Genomic DNA, 23,142 nt, shown 5'->3' with positions numbered 1-23,142 from the left:
ATGCCTCGGGGCGCGGCGCATGCGCGGCGCCCTCTGCCCGCGCGGGGGGGAGGGAGGTGCCGCCATCTTGCCCGCCCGCCCGCCGCCATGCCGGAGGACCGCGACTGGGAGGCCTACAAGGTGCCGCCGACCCGCACCCCCGTCTCCGACAGGATCACGTCGGTGCCCAACCCGGTTAACATCTTCCAGACCGTCTTCAACTACGTCGTCGACGCGCCCGTCACTTTCGTCCGAGGTAGTGGCGGGCCCGGGAGCGGTGCGCGGCGGCTGCGGGAGCCGGGCCCCGGGACGGCGGTGCGGAACGGGGACGCGGGCGGAGGGGCACGGCCAGCGGGCCAGGCCCCGGGAGATGGGACACGCGTCAACACAGCGCGGGCAGAGGGAGAAACACGGGGACGCGGGGCAGAGACAAGGACACAGCACGGACACGGGGGACACGGACACGGGGGGACACGGACACGGGGGGACACGGGGGGACACGGGGGGACACGGACACAGCGCAGAGGAACAGGGACGCGGGGCACAGACAAGGACGGAGGGGCAGGGAACACGGCTGCAGGCGGAGTTCTGACCGGGGGCTGTCGCTGCAGAGTGGATCGAGCGCCAGCAGGCCAAGAACAGGTACTACTATTACCACCAGAAGTTCCGCCGTGTTCCCGACCTGAGCGAGTGTCTGGAGGGAGACTACCTGTGCTTCTTCGAGGCCGAGGCGCAGTGGAGGAGGGACAGGTATGGCTGTCCCCAGGATGTCCCCTGGCTGCCCCCCGGGCGAGGCTACAGCAGGACGCGCTGATCATCTGGTCAGCCAGCCCTGGGAACCACAGCAGTTGGTGTGAACTCACCTTTTCATGGAATCTGGGGGGCTGAGGAAGCACATCTGCCCACCATTTGATAGCACTGCTGGCCCTGCAGCACCCCTGAGCTGGGCAGGGAGGTGTTAGGACACATCCTGCACTGCCTGGCTTCTTCAGGACAGGATCCTGCAACAACCCAGAGCTGACCTTCCACAGGGCGTCACTGGCCCTTGGCTCAGCTTTTCTGTCACCTCCTGGCTGTGGTTGCATTCACACCATCATCTTTCCTGCAGGCTGGTTGATCAGGAAATCGTGGAGATCATCCGAGAGAGGGTAGGTGCATGCAAGCAGAGGGAAGGGCCCAACCAGTTCCAGAACTGTGCCAAGGAGGTGGAGCTGCTGGCACAGGTCACCAAGGCCTACCAGGACAGATGTGAGTATGGACCAGCCTGCACATCTGCTGCAGCAGGGAAAGGAGGGGGCTAGAACCACCTCCCTGCTTCACAGGGAGCAGGGCCTGGTGCTGTTCAGCTGGTGAGGGGCACCTCGGGCATTGCCTTGCTTTATAGATGGTGACCTCGGTGCCCATGGGAATGCCAGGACATGCCTGATGAAGCAGAAGCACAGGATGATGGAAGAGAGGAAGGCACAAGCAAATGCCTCTGAGAGCTGAAGCGTTCACACGTCCATGGTTGGATCTTGCACGTTGCCTCTTTGAACTCTGATGCTGGTGAGGACAACAATAAATGTGCAGCCCAGACATGTGCTGTACAACCAGAATCTAGACTCGTTATTTGAGGACATCTGCAAACACTTCCCAGCTCTGCATTCACCTCTCAATTCCAATGACCATCACCATCCCCTGAACCACAGCCAGCCCCTCATCCCAGGCTGCCTGGGGATGGGGTTTCCCCTCTCCCCCACCTCCATGAACCAACTCCTGGAGCTGCTCTGCCCAGCCCTGGCAGAGAATTCCCTCAGTCAGGGTGAGGATTACATGCTGAAGGACACCACCACCTCCAGGGCTGGTTCCAGACCCCATTTAGGGTTCATCCATAACTACCAAGGCTCAGTATAACACAACATCTCATCCCATCCAGCACACCTGTAGGCTCTGCCCACAGACCTGACCCTGCTTAAATCCCCAGCAGAGATTTCATCCACCTTCCTGCCCCACTCACCACCCCACCAAACCAATCACCATTTCTTGTTCACTCATCACTTTATTGTCTCGTACAAAACCCACTTAAGTTGTTGCCACAGCAGCTGCCTGGGTTCTCTGCACCGAGACTCTGGTGTGGGTCTTGGCCAGATGATCAGTGAACTCCTGCGAAAAAAAACACATTTTATTATATTAAACCACTCTTAGCACAGATTTCTCAGCACTTCATCCGTTTCCAAGGTATTTGAGGGCTGGGAACGTTCAGATACAACTGATTTTTACTTCCTATTTCAAAGCTTTCCTATTTCCTTGGTCCACAAAATGCTGTTTTCAGGTATTCCTCAAAACCACCCACTGGAAGATCCCCCCCTGCAGGGCTCTGACTGCAACTCTGCTGTTACTAAATGCAGATCTTTGGGCACAGGACTGGAGCCCCCCAGGGCAGGAATGGCAGGATCTGATCTCTTACCTGGTAAGGAGACTTGGTGAAGACAGTCTCTTTCCAGAGGTCAGGGGTTAGGTAACTGTAGGTCTTGGAGATGGCATCAAAGGTGGCTTTAGCTGGGGACAGAGGCAGGTGTTGCACAGCATGGCCACAGAAGCCCACCCGTGGTGCCCACCCACACAGCTCAATGTTGAGTTGAGGAGGGAGCAGGGAGACCAGGGCAGGGTCCCCTGGTGCACTCACACCCCTCGGGTTTCTCTCTCTCTCCATTTACGACAATCACACTACGGCAACCAAGTGCAACCGCGCAGATTGGGAGATTGCAAGGCCCAGGTAAAAACACAACAGCTTGTCATTAACTTCTACAGAACTTCAGGATCACCCACAGCAGGATGAACCTGTGTTGTAGAAGCGATCAGAAGCTTTTGCTTCTGCTGGGCTGCTGGCAGCTTTTGATTTGACACCGATTAAAAAATACTAAAGAAACAGGTGTATTGTGTTCCTGGCAAGGACAAACAGCACAGGGAGCTCAGCTCCAACACAACCCCATCGCTCACCGAAGTTGCCCAGGGTGGCCGTGCAGCCCCGGGCCGAGGTGTAGCAGTCATCAATCCCAGCCATCATCAGCAGCTTCTTGGGGACAGGGGCAGAGACGATCCCGGTGCCACGGGGGGCCGGGATCAGGCGCACCAGGACAGACCCGCACCGGCCGGTCACCTGCAGACACGGAGGGTTACAGCTCCCAGCTCCACCCAGCCCAGGATGAACCCCCAGGCCCAGGGTGACACCCCAAGCCCGTCCCGCTCACCTTGCACGGCACCGTGTGGGGCTTCCCAATCTTGTTCCCCCAGTAGCCTCGTCGAACCGGCACGATGGACAGCTTGGCCAGAATGATGGCCCCGCGAATGGCGGTGGCGACTTCTTTGGAGCACTTCACACCCAGGCCAACGTGGCCATTGTAGTCCCCGATGGCAACAAAAGCCTAGGGTCGAAAGGGAAGTTCTCAGTGGGAGCTGCAGGGCTCAGGAGCACCCAGCACAGCACAGCCCATCAAGGCCACCCGAGGTGTGTGCTGTGCAGTGAGCGGCTGCAGCTCAAGAAACCCCACGTTAGACACGAGGGGGAAATTCTTCCTGGAGGGTGGTGAGACTGGCTAAAGGTTGCTCAGGGAAGCTGTGGCTGGAAGTGCTGAAGGGCAGATTGGATGGGGCTTGGAGCAACCTGCTCTAGTGGGATGTGTCCCTGCCCATGCAGGGGGCGTGGACTAGATGATCCCTTCCAACCCAAAACATTCCATGATTCTATGATTTTTTCCCCTTAGTGCTCACCCTTCAATCAAAACCAGTTACAGCTGAAGAACTAGGATCCAAATCCCTGCTACAGCCTCATGCTGGTCCAAAGTCCCAATCACCTCCAAGCAGCATTCCCTCTTTACATCTGAGATTCCTCTCTCCACCACAGCCCCCAAGTAGCAAACATCACTGTGCAAGAGTGCCTTCATTTCACACTAGGGCTGTTTCCAGTAACACCTGAACACATCACCAGGGTCCTCAAGCTAAAACAGTAACTCTATAAGCTACACAAGCTGATCCCCACATCAAAACATCTACTAAACACTACAGAAAAAAGACACTTTAAATACTAATTCATTAACATGATACCAAAAAAGCAGCAGAAAACACACAGGTTTTGAACATCAGAAAGAAGAAAAAAGGCCACCTTAAACCTGGTCCGCTGGCCAGCACGGGTCTGCTTCTGGACAGGCATGATCTTCAGAACCTCGTCCTTCAAGGAAGACCCCAGGAAGAAATCGATGATCTCTGACTCCTGCAAGAGTCAGTCATTGCATCAGACACAGGAGGCCACACTTTTTAAACACAACACAGCCAGAAGGCTCCTCCAATTCAAGTTGAACAACCTTATACACATTTACTTTGTTACAGAAACTTAACTACATTAAACTTTGCAGGCATAAACTTATTCTATCCTGCCAGACAATCCACTTTTTCTACTATTGAGCAGAACTGCTACAGAAACACCTGAGAAACGAGCCACCATCCCCACTCACGGCAGAACACATCACACAGCAGCTGCATCAGTCCTCAGCTCCTGATGATTAACACCACTAACTCATTTACCGGAAGCAACTGCTGCTGCTCTGCAATTCAGACTCAGATCTTGCTGCAGATGAAGTGTTCACAGAAACTTACCTTGATGGGAAGCGAAAAAAGATAGATCTCTTCAAGAGACTTGATCTTCATATCCTTAACCAGGCGACCAAGTTTGGTGACAGGAATCCACTAGGAAGAAAATCGGTGGGAAAAGGGTCAGCGGCAGCACCACCTGGGAGCAGCCCAGGGGAACCAGTCCGCTTTCACAGAAGCGCAGCATTTTTTGAGTTAGAAAGGACCTTAAAGACCACCGAGTTCCAACTCCCCTGCATAAGCAGGGACACCTCCCACTGGAACAGGCTGCTCAGAGCCCCATCCAACCTGGCCCTGAACACCTGCAGGGATGGAGCCCCCACAACACCCCTAGGCAGCCTGTTCCTGTGGCTCACCACCCTTACACTGAAGAACTCGCTCCCGATCGCTAACGCAAACCTTTCTGCTCCAGCGTTCAGGCTGGCAGCAGACACAATCCCCTCGCACACACACCCAGCTCCACCGCCTTCCCCCCGCCCGGGACGGCCCTAAAGAGCCCCCAGGAACCACTTACTTCCTTATCTTCGGCCTTGCCTCCACGAGCCCCGCGGCCTCTCCCTCGACCCCTGCCACGGCCGCGCCCGCGGCCCCGCAGCCCGGTCCCGAAGCCGCCGCGGAAGCCCCCACGGGCCGCTCCTGCACCTCCCGCAGCACCGGCGTCGTCCGCCATTTGCTAAAACCAAAGAGGGGCGCGTTAGCCGGGATACCGCTGCCGCCACCCCGGTGGAAACCGGCAGGGCCCGGGCAGGGCCGATACGGCCGAGCGCGGCCCCGATGGGGGCGGATGGAGCGCAGGCCGCCCCGCCATCCCGCCCGCCCCGCCGGCGCCGCTTACGTGATCTCTCAGAGTAGAAGGCCCAAAGGCTCCACCGCTCGAAATTTATAACCCGCGAAGCCTCGCGAGAGCAGCACCCGGCCGCGAGAGCCCCGCGCGCTGAATGAGGAATGCTCTACCGTGCAGAACGGCCGCTTCCGCCCGCGTATGCAGGGTGCGGGGCGGGTACGGCCCGCGGCAGCCGCGCGCGTGCGAGCGAGACCCGATATAGGGAGGCGCGCGGGCGCGTGGCGCGCAGTCTGAGGAGAGGTGAGGGGGGCGGGAGGGGGCTGTGCTGGGGGGGGGTCCCTGCTGGGGAGGGGTCCTGGTGCCTCCTGCGGGAGGAGGGAAGGCCCCGCCGGGCCGTGGCTGCGGGGCCCGGCTGAGGTGCGGGGCAGGGCCCAGTCTGAAAATCACTGGGGGTCTGCGGTGGCCCCTGGTGAGGTAACTGTGCCGACAGCAGAGGGAACATCAAGCTTATTGCCCACGGCGCTGCGTGGGGAGTGAAACCCATGTTCCCACAGCCCCCCGGTGCCGGGAGCGGCGGCTCCTCAGCGCTCCCCTTCCTCCGGCAGGTGCGGCGGGTGCCCGGGACGTGCGGCGGGTGCCCGGGACGTGCGGCGGTGCCCGGGACGTGCGGCGGTGCCCGGGATCTGCGGCTGGAGCCCCGGGACGTGCGGCGGTGCCCGGGATCTGCGGCTGCAGCGCCGTGAAGCGGATCGAGGGACGAACCTTCCGATGCAATAAAAGTGAACGAATTGAAAGAACGTTTAGCCAGTCTCCTTGTTTTTACTGCCTAAATAAATGCAATTCCCGTTTCCCGGTGTCTGGGCCGGGCGGTCGCCCCCCGGGGGCTGCCCCGGCCCCTCCCGTCCGTGCCCGGGGGTCCCGCGGCCCCAGCCCCGCCGCGTCACTGCCCCGCGCCGGAAGCGGCCCCGGTCTCCCGTAGCAACCGGGAGCGCCGGAAGCGGCCGCCACGCGGAGGCAGCGATGGAGGCGGCGGCCCCGGTGCGCTTCAAGAGCAAGTGCGGAGCGGCGGGGCCGGGCGCCGGGCCGGGGCTGCCGGGGGCTGCCGGCTGCGCCAACCGCCCGTGTCTCTTTCCCTTCCAGCTACGCCGTGTCCAAGAGGATCGAGCCGTTCTACAAGGGAGGGCGCGTCCAGGTACCGCGGCCGCCGGCGCGGGGCTCGGGACGCCCCGTCTGCTGCCTCCCTGACCTTCCTGTTTCCCTTCGCTTTCCTCCAGATCAACCGGGACGGGAAGGTGATGTTCTGCCCCTGCGGGGCCAAGCTGAACGTCATCGATGTGGAGACGGGAGCTCTGCGCAGCCTCCAGCAGGTCGGGCCCCGGGGGCAGCCGCTGCGGGCCTCCCGCCGGGCGGGGGGGGCTCCCCGGGGCGAGAACGGCCCGAGGGGCTGAGACCCGTGACTCGTGTTGGGCCGGAGCTCGGCCGGGAGCTGCTGCCAGTGCTCGGTGTCCGTGGGAGCCTGCGGAGAAGGGAGCTGGGAGAGCTCATCCCCCCACACCCGGTGTGACTGGGCTCTTTTTCCTTTCACTTTTATAGGATGAGGAAGAGGACATCACCTCGTTTGTCCTGAGCCCCGATGATGAGGTGTGTGTTTGGGGGTCTCTGTGCTGCTCTGCCAGGGCTCCTGGAGCAGGGAGCACTGGGGGCTGCTCCCCCAGGAAGCTCCCAGCACTTCCAGAGAGATCCATGGGGTCTGCTCAGGGGCTTCCAGCCCCTTCTGGGTTCTGAGAGGCTGCCAGAGCTTCAAGAATGCCACAGCAGCTGGCGTTTCTGTGCTCCGTGTATGGGCACTGGAGGAGCCAGCTGGCCGAGCTGTGACCTGTGGCTTCCTCCCCGGGCTGTGGGCAGGTGCTGGTGACGGGCAGCCGGGCGCTGCTGCTGAAGCAGTGGGACTGGAGAGAGGGCAGGTGCCTCCGCACCTGGAGAGCCATCCACGTGGCACCGGTTGCCAGCATGGCCTTTGACTCCACCTCGACGTTGCTGGCCACAGGTACGGCCCTGTGGCACTGCCACGGGGTGGGAATGATGAGGAAATGGCTCCTCTGATTCTGGATCGTTCATCTCAGCTGGATATAGGCTGTGGGAGTGACCTCCTGACCTCAGACAGCAGAAGAGGTTTTTCTTAGGAGTGATGTTTCAACAGACAACAGGGGATCCTTTCACTGCTCTATCTAAAATATACTTAGTAAAATGCTGATAAATGTCAAATGTCTATAAGGTAGTGTGGCATCATTGTCCTAGCGTAGAGCTGGGACTCCTGGAGATGGAGGAGGGTGGGTGTGAGCTGGAACTTCACTGTCTTCTGGGTGTGATTGCAAGAATTCAGGTTTTGCCCTGCTCTCTGAAAGGGTGAGGTGCTCCATGAGCTTCTCCTGCCGTGTGTGGTGGTTACCAAACCCATTTTTCTTCCTGCTGCCTCTGCAACCTGTGAATTGTTACAGTTTCTGATGAGGTGAACCCCCCCCTGCCCCTCCCCTGATAATTTTATATCCCCTCTTCCCAAGGTGGCTGTGACAGCACCATCAAGATCTGGGATATGATCAAGCAGTACTGCACACACAACCTGAAAGGATCCTCGGGAGTTGTACAGTAAGGATGAGCTGTATTTGTCCATTGCTGGTATTAATGTGGTACTTGGACACTGGGAAAAGTCTGGAGTTGATGGAATGCAAGAGCAAGTTCCAGGCAGGGTCTGGGCTCTTCTGCTCCCTGACGTTTCAGGTGTGCAGTGAAGGAGCTGTGAGTGACCCTAGGAAAGGGTTTGATCAAGAAATTTCTTGGGAACCAAATGGAATATTTGTGCCTCAAGGAGGTGTCAAGACTGGCAAGGGTCAGTTGTAAGTGCTCCTGGAGGGTGGCAGAGGGATGAAGTCCTGCCAAGAAAGTCCTGGTACAAACCCACACCGACCGCTTTACCCAGCCCTGCGTGGAGCGTGTGTTCCTTTCAAGACCGGGCTCACACCAGCCGGGTTGCTCCTCTCCTGTTCAAGTGCATCTCCTTCCCTCTAGCCTGGTTGAGTTCCACCCTGATGTCTCCCATCCACGGCTCTTCTCCTCCTCCATGGATTACAAGATCCGCATCTGGGACCTGGGCTGCAGCCGCTGCCTGGCCGCCCTGGACGGGCACTTCAGCGCCGTCACCTCCCTGGCCTTTGCTGATGGCAACACCCTCCTGAGGTACAGCCCTGCAGGGGCTGCACCCTGCTCTCCCCTTCACCTGCCAGAGCCTGGGCGTTCTGTGGGAGCTGGGAAGGTTCCTCTGGGAAGGGATGGGCAGCTGCAAGTGTCCAGCCTCTGCTTGACCTGACAAGCAAGTGCCTGAGGGTTCGGGTCCCTGGGTGTCTGGCGGTGTAGCTGCTGTCACTGGGAAGGCTGGTGCCTTCCTGCACAAGGGCCTCTTCCCACAAGGCCTGAGTTTATGGGTTTAGCACTGAAACAGCTCCTTTCGCTTGCAGTTCTGGCCGTGATAAAATCTGCCTGGTGTGGGACCTGAAGACCAGAGAAAGTAAACGCACCGTCCCTGTCTACGAGGTGAAGTGGCTTTTGCTTTGTTCCTCTGAGATCCTTTCTATATCCTCAGTCACAGTTCTATGGTCCCTCTCCCTCTTCACATTCCTGTATGTTGTGAAATCAGTTTTGCCCCCCTGCACTTCCTTCCCAAAGGCCCCAAATCTCTGTGTCTAAAGCTGTTTATTTTCTTTATCTCCTGGCGTGGTGGGGTCGTGCTGGGCAGTCTGAGGAGACACATCCCCAGTGCTGCTGGAGGAAGGGAGGACAGTGATGGAAGAACTTGGTTCTCTCCTGGTCTTTGCCTGCCTGTCCCCAGCGGGCTGGGGCACAGCTCTGGGTGCTGAAATGGGACTCGGGTCCCTCCTGCTCAGCTGCTGTTGGACCAACTCTCTTGCAGAGCGTGGAAGCTGCCGTCCTGCTGCCTCGAAAGGGAGATTTCTCCCAGCTGGGTGTGAAGAAGGAGGGGTTGCACTTTGTCACAGCTGGCAGCAAAGGTGAGTGTCCTGGCGGGTCGCTGCCAGGCTTAGAAGCCAGGGAAGGACTCCTGATGCTGCACTGCTGCTGTTCTGGGATGTGAGTTCCTTGTGTGGCAGGAGCCTTGGGCTGGAGAGCAAGAGCAGAGCCTTCTGTGCTCCTCCCACAGCAGTGGCTGAGCAGGATAGATTGTGCCCTGGAGCTTTAACTGTGTATGTTTTCAAACTGCAATAAAGTTTGATTTGGACTGAAGAGTTAAAACTGTAGCTGGATCCCCTCCCAGTCCTGCCTTGGAGCTGTGTAGCTCTTCCCAGCAGGCAGGGCCAGGGTTTGGTTTATATTCTTTGCACAATCACTGCTTGAAACTGGCTCTGGCAGATCATTTCTATCATCATTTTTCCTTAGGCATCCTGAAAGTCTGGGAAGTTGCCACAGCTGCCTGTGTGTACAGCCAGCCCGTGCCCTTTGAGCTGCAGGAGGAGCCCAGTGAGCACAGCCTGACCCAGTGCCTGCTCCTGCCTGCCAGGAACCAGCTCCTCACCGTGACCGCCGAGCACAACATCCTCCTGTACGACGCTCAGACCCTGCAGCTCAGGAAGCAGGTGACAACCCTCAGCCTCCCTCTTCCTGCATCCTGGCTTGAGGACCAGCTCTGTTCCTGGTGGGAGCTTTTGCCCAGGGGTGCTCTCCTCTCCTGCCTGTTTTTTCCTGTTCCTTGGGACAAGCCAGAAGGCCAGTTTCAGGGGTGGGTTGTTTGGGGGAATATTGCACAGACACAAATGTAGGGAAAGTAAAGGGAAATCCCTCCCCTGCTCCAGCTTCTGTCTGATACAATTTTCACACGCAGTTTTACACAAAAAGTAACAGTAACACAGTCTGCTGAGCATGGTGCTGTTCTCCCCATTGAGCTGTTTCTCTTCTGCCCCCCTCAGCTTGCAGGTTACAACGATGAGGTTCTGGATGTGAAGTTCCTCGGGCCTGGTGATTCTCACATCGTCGTGGCTACCAACAGCCCCCAGCTGAAAGTGTTTGAGCTGGCAACATCCCACTGCCAGATCCTCTACGGCCACACAGGTGTGTGAGATCAACTCTGACCTCAGTGGGTGGGAGATGTGCAGATATTTCTTCATCCACCTTCCCTCACAACTCTTCCATGGACACTGGTGTCCTTGATTTCTCTCTGGAACAGCATCACAACAGGTTTTTGGAGCTGTGTGGAGAAAGGATGGATTATGCTGTCCTGCCTTTACAAGTACTAGTTTTCTTCTTCCAGCTCTGTCAGTTCAGTCCCTCTCACTAGCAGTGAGGTCAGTTTAAATTGGAACTAAGGACATGGGTGGTGGGTGCCAGGTCTGACTGCAGCTCAGTGGCTGCAGGTGACAGACTCACACCCAGGCCTGTCACTGCTGGGAGTGTGATACATTCCCAAGGGTCCCAAACCTGTCCCCAGGCAGTGAACAGTGCACTCATTCATTCACACATTCCTGATGTCTCATTTCAGTCTTACTTTGCATCCAGCTGTTTTTTCTTCTTCTGTTTAGAAACAATTCTTGCTTTGGATGTCTTCAGAAAAGGCCTGATGTTCGTCAGCTGTGCGAAGGTGTGTTCATTTTCCTCATGGAATGAAACTCTTCCTTTATCTATGGGCAGAGCTGGGAATTTTTTTTTGGTGATCCAGAAAGGGATTTTGTTCAGACACAATTCCTGTCTCCTACATCCCCCAAATACAATGTTCTCCCACAGTCCTTTTTGTACGTTATCCCTGGGGAGGTGTTATCAATGATGTGTTATTAGCCTGAAAGGAGATGCCTCATTCTTCAAGCATCTCAGTCTTGCAGAAGAGCTCAGAGATGTCATTAGTGTCAGACTAATGGGGAGCTGGGAGCAAAAAAAAAACATGTTGGAAGAAGAGGTGCCAACTGCCCTGGTACACCCAGGAATGACCCCCCAGGCTGGAGTCCCACCGCAGAGCACCCTGCCTGGCTGTGCCCACCCACCCGCTCCAGGCAAAGCTTCAGCCCTCAAAAGCATGGAATAGTCAGGCTCAGGGATGCAGGCAACTGGTGGGGAGCTGATGACTGGTCAGGAAAGCACAGCAGTTTCTGTCCTCTCCCCTTGCAGGACAAAAGCCTCCGTGTCTGGCGGATGCAGAAGGACGGGCGGGTGAGCTGCGTTGCCCGGGGCCTGGGACACGCCCACGGGGTGGGCGCCGTCTCCTGCTCCAGGTAATGAAACCAGAGTTTCCCTTCACAAGCATGAGTCTGGCTGCTTTGCTGACCCTCAGGGTGCATGTTTGGGTGGATGCCTGCCTTGGAGCCATCCTGGCTCTCATTCTTGGTCCCAGCTTGTTCTGGTGCTCAGAGGTTGAGGGAAGGATGGGGTTGTTTGGATGCACATCTGTGCCCATAAGTTGTGCAGTTTGTATTTGTCAGTCTAACTCCTGTTTGCCTTAAAGAGCAGCAGCTGGATAAGTTGCCAGATAAACCTTGAATCATCTGGAAAGGAGGATTGGGGAGTGAAGGGAATGTGTCTGGGAAGGTGCTTCCTGAACACCATGTCTGTTCATCAGCTCTTCTATCCTCACACTGCCCAGCAGCCTCGAAGCCCAACTTGCCTGGTCAAGAACAGCACTAAAGCTTTATCTGTAAATGAGGAGAGTCAGTAGTGCTCTTGGCTGGTGTCTGAGTCACTGGAGGCCATCCCAGGGACCTAAGTAAAATGAAAGACAGCTTGAAAAAACATAAAAGCACTTGGTTTTGTATCACACAGTGACTGAATGTGTGTAAATCCCAGGAGGGTGAGGCCTCTTTGTGGCTGCTCTTTTGCTTCCTTACACTTGACATTGTTATTCCTTTCAGAATGAAAGAAAGCTTTGTAGTAACCAGCAGCCAGGACTGCACAATCAAGATCTGGAATATCCCAGAATCCCTCACTTCCAAAGCCAAAGCAGCCTTGCTCTCCAGTCCAGAAACCCTTCATGCAAAAGTGACCGAGAGGGCTCACAACAAGGTAAAGCTCCACTTGACCTTAGAAACATCAATCTTAGAAACCTCAGTCTTTCCCTCCTGTGTTGTAACCTGCATTTATTACCTGTCAAACATCATGAGCAAAGACTTAACCCACCTGCTCTGCTCTCTCTGCTCCTGGCTCCTCCAGGACATCAACAGCGTGGCGGTCTCTCCGAATGACAAGCTCCTCGCCACGGGCTCGCAGGACCGGCTGGCCAAGCTCTGGTCCTCTGCTGATTGCTCCTTGCTGGGTGTCTTCACGGGGCATAAACGTGGGATCTGGTGTGTGCAGTTCTCCCCAGTGGATCAGATCTTGGCCACCTCTTCAGCAGATGGGACCCTGAAGCTTTGGGGTCTCCGGGACTTCAGCTGTCTGAAGGTGATGAGAGCTCCTTGCTCTGGGCAGCCCTTGTGTGTTAGGGGGATTAGATGAGGCTGTTTCAAAATGTGCTGGTTACTGCAGCTGAAATGCAGCAACGTGGCTGCACTGGATGAAGAGCTGTCTGGGTCTAGCTTTCTTCTCCAGCATCTTGGATCTGTCAGCTCCAAGGCAAGAGCACCAGCCCAGTGCTCAAGTGATCATCCTTTCGTAGCTAACCAGTGAGAAATGGGGTAGATCAGGGGAGCAAAGCACCTTCAGACTGTTGAAGGAGAGCTGGTGCTGCCTGGTACAGCCGTGGCCATGAAGGAAAAACACTCAGGTTTACATTTCAGGCTCCTCACAGAACTGTCAGTGCAGCCCAGTTGTGTCTCACTAAGACCACAAGGAGGCAGCTGCTGTCCCTGTGCCACGCTCTGCCCAGCAGTGTTGGTACACTGGCTGGCAGGGGAATCAACCTTTGAGGCAGCAGCCTGGGCACTGGGCTGGTCCTTCAGACCCTCTGCAACGTGACTTTGGGCAACACCTTCAGGCAAATGCAGGTTGTGGGAAAAATGGTACAGGGAGAAGTCATCTGCTGCCCTTTCAGCCTCTGCTAGGAGAAAGTCCCAAGGATAGAGGCTGCTTTTTGGAACTTGCCTTTTTGGTCTCTGGGAGTATATATTATCCTTTGTGGAAAGGCCTGGCAATACTTCAGAGCTTCCTTTCTGTTTTCCAGACCTTTGAAGGTCACGATGCCTCTGTACTGAAGATCATTTTCGTAAGCCGAGGAACACAGCTGCTCAGCAGGTAAGAGCCACACCAGGGGCCTAGAGGAGGGTGCCAGAACTAACCAGAAGAGAAAAATTAGCTGATACGAGCAGCAAGAGGGAAGAGTTGTGCAGTGGATTTATTTTGGGCAAGGCTGATAGGAAGGTGCCATGTTTATGCCCAGGTTTCTGCTGGGGTTAACTTCCTTTCCAGTGACACTGGATTCTCGATGGCTGCTGTGACATTGCTGGGGTGGTGACATACACGACAGGCAGAGGGTGCCCTGAGGGTGCTCCCCTGGAGATTTTTGGTTAATTCTGCTCCTGTGTAAGAGGCATTAGAATGGGACAAGTGTATCTGGTATTTGAGGTGGGGCCAAGCAAGAAGGGATCCATCCAGTGATTGTTTTTGTTGTGTTCCCAACTCTTCCACAAGTGGTTCTGACGGACTCTTAAAACTCTGGACAATTAAAACCAATGAGTGTGTGAAAACCTTAGATGGTCATGAAGATAAAATCTGGGGTCTTCACTCTAACAAGCAAGATGATATGGTGGTGTCAGCATCCAGTGACTCCTGCATCACGCTGTGGAAGGTACAGTGGGGCTGTACCTCTTGGGGCTGCCGCTCTGGGCTGGTAATGAGCTCAGGCTTGTTCTTCCCTGTTCCAGCATGACATGTGCTCTCCTCATTTCCTGCACTTTAAAATTGGGTCGGGAAGGTTTATCTTTGGGGTGTGGGGTTGTTGTTTTTTTTTTGCCATACTGTATTTCTCCAGCAGATGGAGCAGCAGCTGGGCCGTGGCAGCCGGCACAGCCCTGGTGTTTGAAGGGGGTTGGGACAGAATGTGCAAGTTGCTGGATTTAATACTTCAATTATTTGACTTAGACTTCTTGCTGCAGAAGCTGGTCTCATAATTACCTGATGGCTAAATAAAAATGGATCTGTATTGAAGGAAGATTTGGCAAAGTTGTGTTCTGTTTTTCTATAGGATGTCACTGAAATTGAAGAGAAAGAGGCGCAAGCTAAAGAGGAGGAGCAGATTCTGAAGTGAGTTGATCCGGTGCAAGAATGTGCTGCAAAGGCAAACTCTGCCCACACCCAGAGCCACCCAGCTCCATGGCATCCAAATACCCCATCACGTAGCTATTTAGAGGCTGCCAGGGCACAAAAGTCTCTGCTGCCTTGTAGTTTATCTTTAGTTCCCTTGTGATAACACTGTCAGCTTGACAGTCGATTAGTTCCATGTTAATGCACTGCTAAGATAAGCAAAGTCAGAATCCGTAAACTGCTTTCACTTCTTCCTGCTGAGCAGTTCAGGGAGCCCTGGAACGTGCCAGGGTTATTATCTGCAGCACGAGGGCACTGAGGCATTGATTGGCAACCAGCATTAACTGCTTGGCGTTAAACCTCCACACACTGTTGTTGCCAAATCTGCTGCTTTCTGTGTAGCGTTTTGTTCCACCAACCAAACATTTGTCTTGCTCTCTTGCCTCTGATTTTATTTTTTTTTTTTCCAGAGAACAAGAGCTTTCTAACCTGCTTCATGAGAAAAGATACCTCAAAGCTCTAGGGCTGGCAATCTCTCTGGATCGTCCGCACACGGTGTTGATGGTGATCAAAGGTGAGTCCACCTGAAGGTGTTTTTCTGCCCTTTACTTTCCTGAACATCCCTTCCAGGTAGACATGGACTAAAATGTCTAATTGTCCAAAAGCCTCAGTGTTCCCTTGGTCCTGCGACTCATGTTTTCCCAAGTGAAATCACCCTGATAACGAAGGGTTTCCCTGCTCTCAGCCCGTGGGTGCAGGGGCTGCACTCCTGCATGGACTCTTCATTTCTCTTTCCCACAGCCATCCTCAAGGAAACTGATGGGAGAAAGCACTTGGAAGAGAACATTGTTCGGCTCCGGAAGGATCAGAAAGGTATGTTGCAACGTGGTTTAAGTGCTAAAACCTTTCAGATGAGGGGATGTTTCCTTAAGTGAAACAAATGGAGAGGAATCTCCCTAGATTCAGTGTTCACCACTGAGAGTTCCAGCACCCTCAAGCTGGACTGCTGCCCAGGGTCTGTGTTATGGTGCTGCTCATGGTGCCACCAGCTGCTCTGAGCTCATGTGAGTGGCTCTGCCACCGCCGTGTGCAGGATGTCCCTGTGACAGCTCCAGAAACACTCCAGTGCAGGCTGGTTCTGCCCCTCTGGCTCCTCAGTCCCAGCGTGCAGAGCTGAGCTGCCCCGTGTCCTGCGTGCCCGGGGACAGCCGGGCTGCACAAACCTCCTTCCTCCCCAGAGGCCGTGTTAGCATTCCTGGTGACATGGAATACCAACTCCCGGAACTGCCACGAGGCCCAGGCTGTGCTGGAAACCCTCCTGAAGCACGAAGCACCAGACAGCCTCCTGCAGTACGCGGGCATTAAATCCGCCGTGGAGTCCCTGCTGCCCTACACCGGTGGGTCCCGCGGGGCGGGCGGGCGCGAGCCCAGGGCTCCTCCCGCGTTGCCGTATCCCCTGTTGCCTGGGTCTGAAGAGAAGGGGGGTGTTTGCCCCGTTCTGGTGAGCTCTCCTGCCACGGCAGCCATTCCTTTCTGTCTCTGCAGAGCGGCACTTCCAGCGGCTGGGCCGGCTGCTCCAGGCCTCCATGTTCATCGAGTTCATGTGGCAGCACATGCGGCTGAACGACCCGGCCCCCCCGGGGGACGTGCCCTCCTGACCCTCCTCCCACCCCTTGCTCTGCCTGCAGGGGGGAGTCCCAACTGCTTCCCCACCAGGTTTGGCAACTGGACTGTTCTTGTATTTTGTAATAAATTTTTACAGCTTGAATTTGTAAAACAAGTCCAGCCTTTGGTCTCCTTGGGGCTGAGGGAGCGGAAGGGGCCGTTTCTTTGGCCCAGCTGTGGTTTCCCTTTCTATTTTCACCCCCTGCCTTTTCAGGCCCAGATACTTTAACAGCATTTAGTGTGGAAAAGAGGTAGAACCTGGTCTTTACTGGGGATTTTTTTTTTTTTTTTTACAGAGCTGGGAGACACCACCAGCAATGTCATATCACATCCCAAAGCCCAGCTGGGCACTGTGGATATTGAGTATTCTCTTTGCTTGGGTCTCTCACCTCTGCTCACCCCACATCTCAGCACCTGGGAGTGACATAAGCACACTTTTAATTCCCCAGGTAACAGATTTTTAAAGCCTGTAAAACCAAGCAGTCTGCACACATATTTACATGTATTTTATTTCACAGACAAAAAAATGTATAAAATTCCAAACAACATAAACACCTGAGAAGCTGGTTAAATTGCTGGCTTCAAAAAAAAAGTTAAGATACCTGGGAGAGTAACTAAAAGGAAAGGCAGCAATTTATCTACACTGAGGTCCTAAGTTTTCCTGTCACTATTTTCCTAACTCAGTTGTAGCAAATGAGTTCAGGGTGAGAGTTGCTGTTTCAGTAACTATCAGAGCCCACTGAAAGGGGAATGTTGTTGTTCATAAAGATGAGTTCTGGCCCTTACTCAGCAGGGAAACACACAGCACCACAACCAGGCTTGTTTCTCTGCCTGCACAGACCTCATGGAGGGAAGTTCTGAGCCCACAGCTGTTTTTGTTCCCACAGCCATTCAGCAGGTCCAGCCAACTCATGTATTTGATGGCCAGTTCTTCACTACCCAAGGTGATCTAACCTTTAAAAAAAAAAAACCACCACAAAGCAACCTAAAAACCCCCAAACACACACTAGAAGTCAAAGAGTTAAAAAAAATTATATATATATATAAAATAGGGGGGGGTTGGATAAGTGATATTTACAACCCTATCCCCTAGCAGTAACTGTAGCTCTGGGTTTCTTGGGTGACGCCCAAGTCACTTGCTCTGTCTGGGTGTCACTCCTGTTCTCCAGGGTGGCTGTAGCTCTGCCAGCCCCGGGGTGGGAAATAACAGAAGAAGGATTGTGACATTTCCACATGCTGCACAGCAGGATGAGTACCTGCCTGAGGGAGAATGGACTGAATCCCAGGTGACCTCTAACTTTCACAGGAGCTGCTGGATCCACAGCTGCCATGACTCCCCTGATAAATTAAAGCACTAAATCCTCTCCCATGACCTCCAGTAAAGCCCCTCCTGGCATTGCCCAGGGAGGTGATGTTTGCATGCATGTTGCATCAGGATCTGACTGTGTCCTTGCAATGGTCCCAAGCCCTGACACTGCCCACGGCTCCTGTGGGACTTCAAGGGGGGTACCTGGCTCTGGGCTGTGGTGCTGGCCCAGGGCTGGGTCCCTGTCCCCCTGGGGACACTAGTGCACACTCTGGGAAGGGAGCAGAGCCTGGAGGGCTGGCCGGGAGGACTGCTGCACTGCTCTCCTGGTGACAGTGCTGCACTTCTGGAGGATCTCATGGGCCGAGGGGCGCACGGGCACCTTGGGAACACAAGCAGCCAAGTCTGGGTCAGTGAGGGAGCAACTCAGATCAGCTGCTGATGACTCCACGAAGCCGGAGTCATTCCTGTCCTTGTGGCTGAGACATGGAGCCTTGCTGCTGTGCGTGGCTGAGGCATGGCCCAGGGGAGGGCTCCTGGGCTGCTCCACTTCAGGCAGAGACCTCGACAAGTCCGGCTTCCAGCTCAGCCGGCTGTCCCGCTCGCTGCTGCTCCCCACGCTGAGGGACGAGCTGTCTGACTCCAGGTCTGGGGTGGAGCTGGCCCTGGGCAGAGACCTTGATCTGCTCCTCAGAGAGCCCATGTCCTCTTCTGTCCGGTGAAGGGGCAAGCAAGCCTGCACCCTGTCCTGCCCCACAGCCTCACCCCGGGGCTGGGGAGCTGCCAGGGGGGAGCAGAGGTTTGGGGTGGAGATGTTGAGCCCACAGGTCATGATGGTCTGGAGCTTGTGGTGAGGGTTCTTGTAGGGCTGGAGGCATATGGAGGGCATGTAGCCTGTACGGCCATTGTACCTGAGGAGGGAGGATGAAAAGCCACACTGAGGAGAGCCCTTCTCCCAGCTCAGACCAAGGGGAGGGAGCAGAGCACCCAGGGGAAGCAGGTGGGGACTCAGCTCAGGAGAACCATCCCAAGCCAAGGGCTGCAGCTCAGGAGCTCCTTGGCACTCCATGTGAGAAGGAGCTGGCAGGAAGCACCTGCAGCAGCTCCCTTGGGGAACAAGAGCTTTGGAAAAGCCTCCTTACCGGACCAGCCACCAGCCATCCTCAGATCTCCTGACCACCTCCACCACCATGCCCGGGTTCAGCGAGAGCTCATCTGCCTTCTGAGCCTCGTAGGGCCGCCCCACGAAGTACAGGCTGCCTGCAGAGACACAGGGGGGGCAGGTTTGCCTTGTGGAGAAAAAACTCCCATCCCAGTGACTGACCAGCTCAGCAGCAAGTGAGAGCTGCAGGGCAAGTGTCCTTGCAAGTGACAGATCTACTCAGAGACCCACAGCCAGTGGGAGAGCTGATAGAAGAGTCAGAGCCAAGCAGGGACCCCAAGCATGGTTGAAGTGTTGGGGGCTCTTGTAGCACTCATGTTCTGAAGGAGGAAGGTGGTGGATCAGAAGCAGACTTACCCTCCTCATTTGAGCTCAGGACACTCTGGATGTCCTTGTGGGCGTCAATCTCTTCCAGGTATGAGGCTGGGAACCAGGCAATCTGCTTGTCTGCATTTTCCACTAGCCACCATCCTGCAGCAAACAGCAAAATGAAAAGGGTTTTTAACAGTCTGCAAGTAGAGAGATGACCATAATCCCTGGATGGGGACTGCTCTGCCACAGGAAGCAGCAGGGAGGTTCTGCAGAGCAGCTCAGACTTGGCTGCTGCTGACCCTTTGTTCTTTCCTCCTGTGCAAATCCACTTAAGCCACATACAAACACCCACCCATTCCTGTGATGTTACCAGCTCAACATTTGCCAGGCTACAAATCCATCTACACCACCCGTCCATGAAACGGAAGAATCCCTGGCACACATACCAGTCATGTCCTTGATTAACACTTCCACAATTTCCTTCTTAGTGACTTTGAAAGTCTTGTTCTTTGTGTCTTTGGTTTCGAAGGTTTCAATGCACCGGTAGCTCTGGGAGGCCTGGGGGTGGGTAATGGAGGAGAGTGGCTGCTGGGACTGGCTTTTCTTCTCCCCTCCCATTTCTGATGGCATGATCACAACACTGAAACATGAAAATTGATATCAGTTTATTGAAAACCCACATGGAAGGTGGAGTTTAGTATTAATTTTGGTGAAATCATCTGTGCAGCAGGCTAAGAAAAGCTCAGGCATCAGAAACACGATCACACATTAAAGTGCTCGATAAAACCTCCCTGCTCTGCTGCCCCAGTAGGTGACAGTTGTTCCTCTCCCACCTGTACTCTGTAACATATTTCACTGTTGTTTCTCTCCCACCTGTACTCTGTGACATTCCTGTTTCACAAGGACACAAATAAACAAAATGTACAGCTATGATTTCATACCTGTGTTCAGGAAAGGAGGGGTCTAGGTCTTGGGTCCGTGCCTTGAAAAACTGAACCACATCTTCACCCTGGGAGATTTTAGCATCTGTTTTCAGCAGCTCCTGGGAGTAAGTTTCCAGCAGTTTCAGTATCTCCAGGTACTTGTTCAGCTTCCCACTCATCCTCTGCTTCACATTCACATCTTTAAAGCAACAAGAGCAAAGTTAAGACAGCAGCAGATCTGGGTGCCCTGCAAGCAGCATCTCTAGCCTGAACATGGGGGTGTCCTCTCCTACCCCCTTCCCTGCACAAGCCCAAACTGTGAGAGGCTGAGGCAGGAGTTGCTTGTGCCTCACTGCATGCTACATAGTGCCTGATACCATTCTTCAGTGTCCAAAATTTATCTTTGTTCACACATAAATGTTTTGAGGAGCTCTGGGCCAATAAGCGTTATATAGACTTACCAAATGCAATTATCTATTACAAAAAAATAAGAATAAATTAAATCTGTGTTAATTTTAGGCAGTGACAGGCTCAAGCCCCTTGGTGTAACCCAGCAGCACCGTGCCAGGAGCTGTGAATCTGCTCCAGAGAAGGGTCAGACTCAGAGACTGATATCTAAGTCATCAGTTATGATGTTCCCAACAGCTCTGTTGTGGTTGTTGGTCCATCAGAGATTCATGCTCTGTACCTTTGAACCTGGGTATTGTCCGGTCAGATCTCCTGAGGGACCCACTCTCGATGGGGAATTTTCTCTTCAGCTCTTTCTGAAAGTGAGGAGGAGGAAACAATAGTGATGCCTCAGAGCCCCAACACAGCTGGGCTCCTTTCCCCCTCCTCAGGACAGGAATCCTATTTTCAGGGAAATATTCACTTACATGGAATCTCTTAAAGTCTTCAAACGTCCGGTAGATGAGAATGTTGTTCTGATCTGACCAAGACACAAACATCATGTAGTTCTGGAAAAATAAAATGGGAAAGGGCATTTTTTTTTAAATTACAACGTTCAGTATTGGATGTGTTCAAGCAATCAGCATTTGCCAGCACTTGTGGTTCAGTCCTGGCTTCAGGCTGCAAGACTGTCACACTAAAAAATCAGATTAAATGTGAGACCTACAGAAATATTGCCAGAATTTTAAAGCCATAAATATGTAATCATTGTTAGAACCAGAAAAAATGTATGATGCAAACAGAAAGACAGCAGAATCCAAGATAACCATCTTCTTACGATGTTAAGACCATTAACAAACAAGTCCAAGACCCCTGTCTTAGATCCCAAGGCTCCAATCCCAGCGATGGGGGGAAATGAGGCAGCAACCCCCTGTGAGGGTGAATCAAAAAAGCCCTCGGGTTTCCCGGTTTGTAAATAGTTAAGGAGAAAAAAATAATTTAAAAGAAGATGAAAGTACCTTCTGCTTTTTGCTTTGCATCAAGCCTACAGCCTTCACATCCACCGGGCACCTGCTGCCACTCATCTTGCCCTGCCGGTCTCCTCCTCCCAGGGCTGCCGAGGAGCGATGAGGCTCCAGGTGTGATTCCCGAGGTTAAATAGGCCGGGGCGGGAGGTGGGGCAGGGGCAGTCCCGTCCTTCCTCCTCCGCCCAGTAACTAGGGCAGAAATTCCATACTTTGGCAAGCTACCGGCTGCCCTGTCCCTGCCCCGCTGCCTTTGACATGCAAATGTTGCCGGGGGCAGAGTCCGGGAGCAGCGGGGCAGAAGCCTCAGCTCTCATCACATCCTGGCTGGAATGGTGCCGGGCAGGCAGCCTGGCCCTGCCGTCGGGAGGTCCGGGGCAGCAGTGCCAACCGCGACCTGAAGCACGTTCCCAGGGCTGGTTGTGGCCACAGGGCAGGGATGTGCCCGCGGGCGCTGCCTGCAGCTCGGGCTGCGCTCACACCCCTCCCGACACCGGTGAGGAACACGGCTGGTTGTGCAGCACAGAGCAGGCTTAGCCTGTTACCGACCTCTCTGTCCCTTCTGCTGAGGCTCTTCCCTTCAGAGGGATTGCTGGCAGCTACATCAAGGTTTGCCTGCTCGCAAGAACTGGTGGGAGATGCTGATGCCACCGTGGCTGGAGCGAAGGATGAACAAACACACCCCCAGGGTGTAACTGAACAAGTCCCAAAGCTTCTCAGGTATAAATACATGATGGAGACTCGGCTCCAAGTGCCCTGTGCTGTGTCCCACATCAAGCCACTGTCCGTGCCCACCAGGTGCAGCTCACCCCACAGACCAGCTCTGCTGCCCAGGGTAACTGCAGCCCTGCAAAGCCTGTCCTCTCGCTGACCTGCTGCCTCTGGAGAGCCTCAGGTTATTACTTGGCTGATGGGAATCCTGTGATCAAACCATCTTCTCCATTCTCCCTCCCCCCGCTCTTTGAAGAAGACTAAATTGAATCATTATCATTATTGGAGCCCAAATTGAGAGGCTCAGTCCTGCCCTCCCTTTCATTTTCTAGTTACACCTGGTGTCTCGAAACCCTCAGCAAGATCTGCCAATGGTTTTTCATCTACCCAAAAAAACCCCATTGGAATCTGAGCAGGAAGCCAAACAAGATTCTTTCTGGATGGCCAGAAAATCCAGTGATTAGGGCCTTGCTGTTAGTTTCATGAGCACTTGAGGCTGCTCCTGCACAGCAGGATGGCAGCTTCTGGGGACAAAGGAAGTGTTGTTGTTGCAGTTTGATCTGTTGCTGCTGGGTATGTGTTGTCTGTTGGGAAGGGAAAGCTATACAGAGAGCATTCCAGTCCCACATGCAGCTTTGGTGGGAAAACCCCTTGATGGCCTCTCTGGGGCACTTCCTGGCTCACAGAGCCAGACAGGAGCTGCTTGGAGGAAAGAGTCACAGAATCATTCTGTTCGGAAAAGCCCTTTAGGATCATCAAGTCCTACCATCACCTCAGCCCTGCCAAGGCCACCACTAACCCATGGCCCCCAGCACCATGTCTATAAGGCTTTGCAATCCCTCCAGGGATGGTGTTACATCCACCTGGATCATAGTGTAGGTTTTATGGAGAGTGAGCTTCATCCAGTGACTTTATTCTTTACGATCACACTTATCCAGAAGCTTCCCATCCCCGAGGTGGTAAAACCCTTCACTGGGTCCCTGCCATTGTACCCAGGCTCAGAGGCTTCTCCTGAGCAGTGAAGCCAGGGCCAAGGT

The 23,142-nt window shown here is 54.5% G+C and overlaps 4 protein-coding genes and 1 non-coding gene across 5 annotated transcripts; 3 read left to right on the top strand and 2 right to left on the bottom strand.

Moving 5' to 3' along the window:
• Positions 1 to 40: 40 nt before the first annotated feature.
• Positions 41 to 1,574, top strand: NDUFB10 (NADH:ubiquinone oxidoreductase subunit B10). Its single transcript, XM_051631740.1, has 4 exons — positions 41 to 235; positions 591 to 729; positions 1,088 to 1,227; positions 1,364 to 1,574. The coding sequence occupies exons 1-4, from the start codon at positions 88 to 90 to the stop codon at positions 1,465 to 1,467; spliced, it is 531 nt and encodes a 176-aa protein (XP_051487700.1). The 5' UTR covers positions 41 to 87; the 3' UTR covers positions 1,468 to 1,574.
• A 423-nt stretch (positions 1,575 to 1,997) lies between these two features.
• Positions 1,998 to 5,296, bottom strand: RPS2 (ribosomal protein S2). The gene is made up of 7 exons (XM_051631738.1): positions 5,120 to 5,296; positions 4,612 to 4,701; positions 4,121 to 4,228; positions 3,210 to 3,383; positions 2,959 to 3,118; positions 2,426 to 2,517; positions 1,998 to 2,121 (listed from the first exon to the last, which is right to left on the bottom strand). Exons 1-7 carry the CDS (start codon positions 5,273 to 5,275, stop codon positions 2,041 to 2,043), a joined length of 861 nt encoding a protein of 286 aa, XP_051487698.1. The 5' UTR covers positions 5,276 to 5,296; the 3' UTR covers positions 1,998 to 2,040.
• Positions 5,297 to 5,820: 524 nt separating this feature from the next.
• Positions 5,821 to 5,945, top strand: LOC127390766 (small nucleolar RNA ACA64). The gene has a single exon (XR_007890949.1). It is a non-coding gene; the product is annotated as a small nucleolar RNA ACA64 (small nucleolar RNA).
• Positions 5,946 to 6,400: 455 nt separating this feature from the next.
• TBL3 (transducin beta like 3) lies at positions 6,401 to 16,394 on the top strand. Its single transcript, XM_051631728.1, has 22 exons — positions 6,401 to 6,444; positions 6,530 to 6,581; positions 6,664 to 6,756; positions 6,983 to 7,030; positions 7,295 to 7,436; positions 7,951 to 8,035; positions 8,456 to 8,623; positions 8,902 to 8,977; positions 9,354 to 9,450; positions 9,836 to 10,032; positions 10,363 to 10,504; positions 10,972 to 11,030; positions 11,552 to 11,655; positions 12,289 to 12,439; positions 12,587 to 12,817; positions 13,536 to 13,606; positions 14,003 to 14,159; positions 14,556 to 14,614; positions 15,085 to 15,188; positions 15,416 to 15,487; positions 15,853 to 16,011; positions 16,160 to 16,394. Exons 1-22 carry the CDS (start codon positions 6,410 to 6,412, stop codon positions 16,270 to 16,272), a joined length of 2,415 nt encoding a protein of 804 aa, XP_051487688.1. The 5' UTR covers positions 6,401 to 6,409; the 3' UTR covers positions 16,273 to 16,394.
• Positions 16,395 to 17,330: 936 nt separating this feature from the next.
• Positions 17,331 to 21,473, bottom strand: NOXO1 (NADPH oxidase organizer 1). The gene is made up of 8 exons (XM_051631729.1): positions 21,389 to 21,473; positions 20,858 to 20,938; positions 20,671 to 20,746; positions 20,001 to 20,181; positions 19,506 to 19,699; positions 19,105 to 19,218; positions 18,728 to 18,845; positions 17,331 to 18,496 (listed from the first exon to the last, which is right to left on the bottom strand). The coding sequence occupies exons 1-8, from the start codon at positions 21,452 to 21,454 to the stop codon at positions 17,845 to 17,847; spliced, it is 1,482 nt and encodes a 493-aa protein (XP_051487689.1). The 5' UTR covers positions 21,455 to 21,473; the 3' UTR covers positions 17,331 to 17,844.
• Positions 21,474 to 23,142: the final 1,669 nt, after the last annotated feature.

Source organism: Apus apus, chromosome 14, assembly GCF_020740795.1.
Source record: "Apus apus isolate bApuApu2 chromosome 14, bApuApu2.pri.cur, whole genome shotgun sequence".
NCBI classification, from domain to species: Eukaryota; Metazoa; Chordata; class Aves; order Apodiformes; family Apodidae; genus Apus; species Apus apus.
This window is presented reverse-complemented; position numbering and strand designations above follow the sequence as displayed.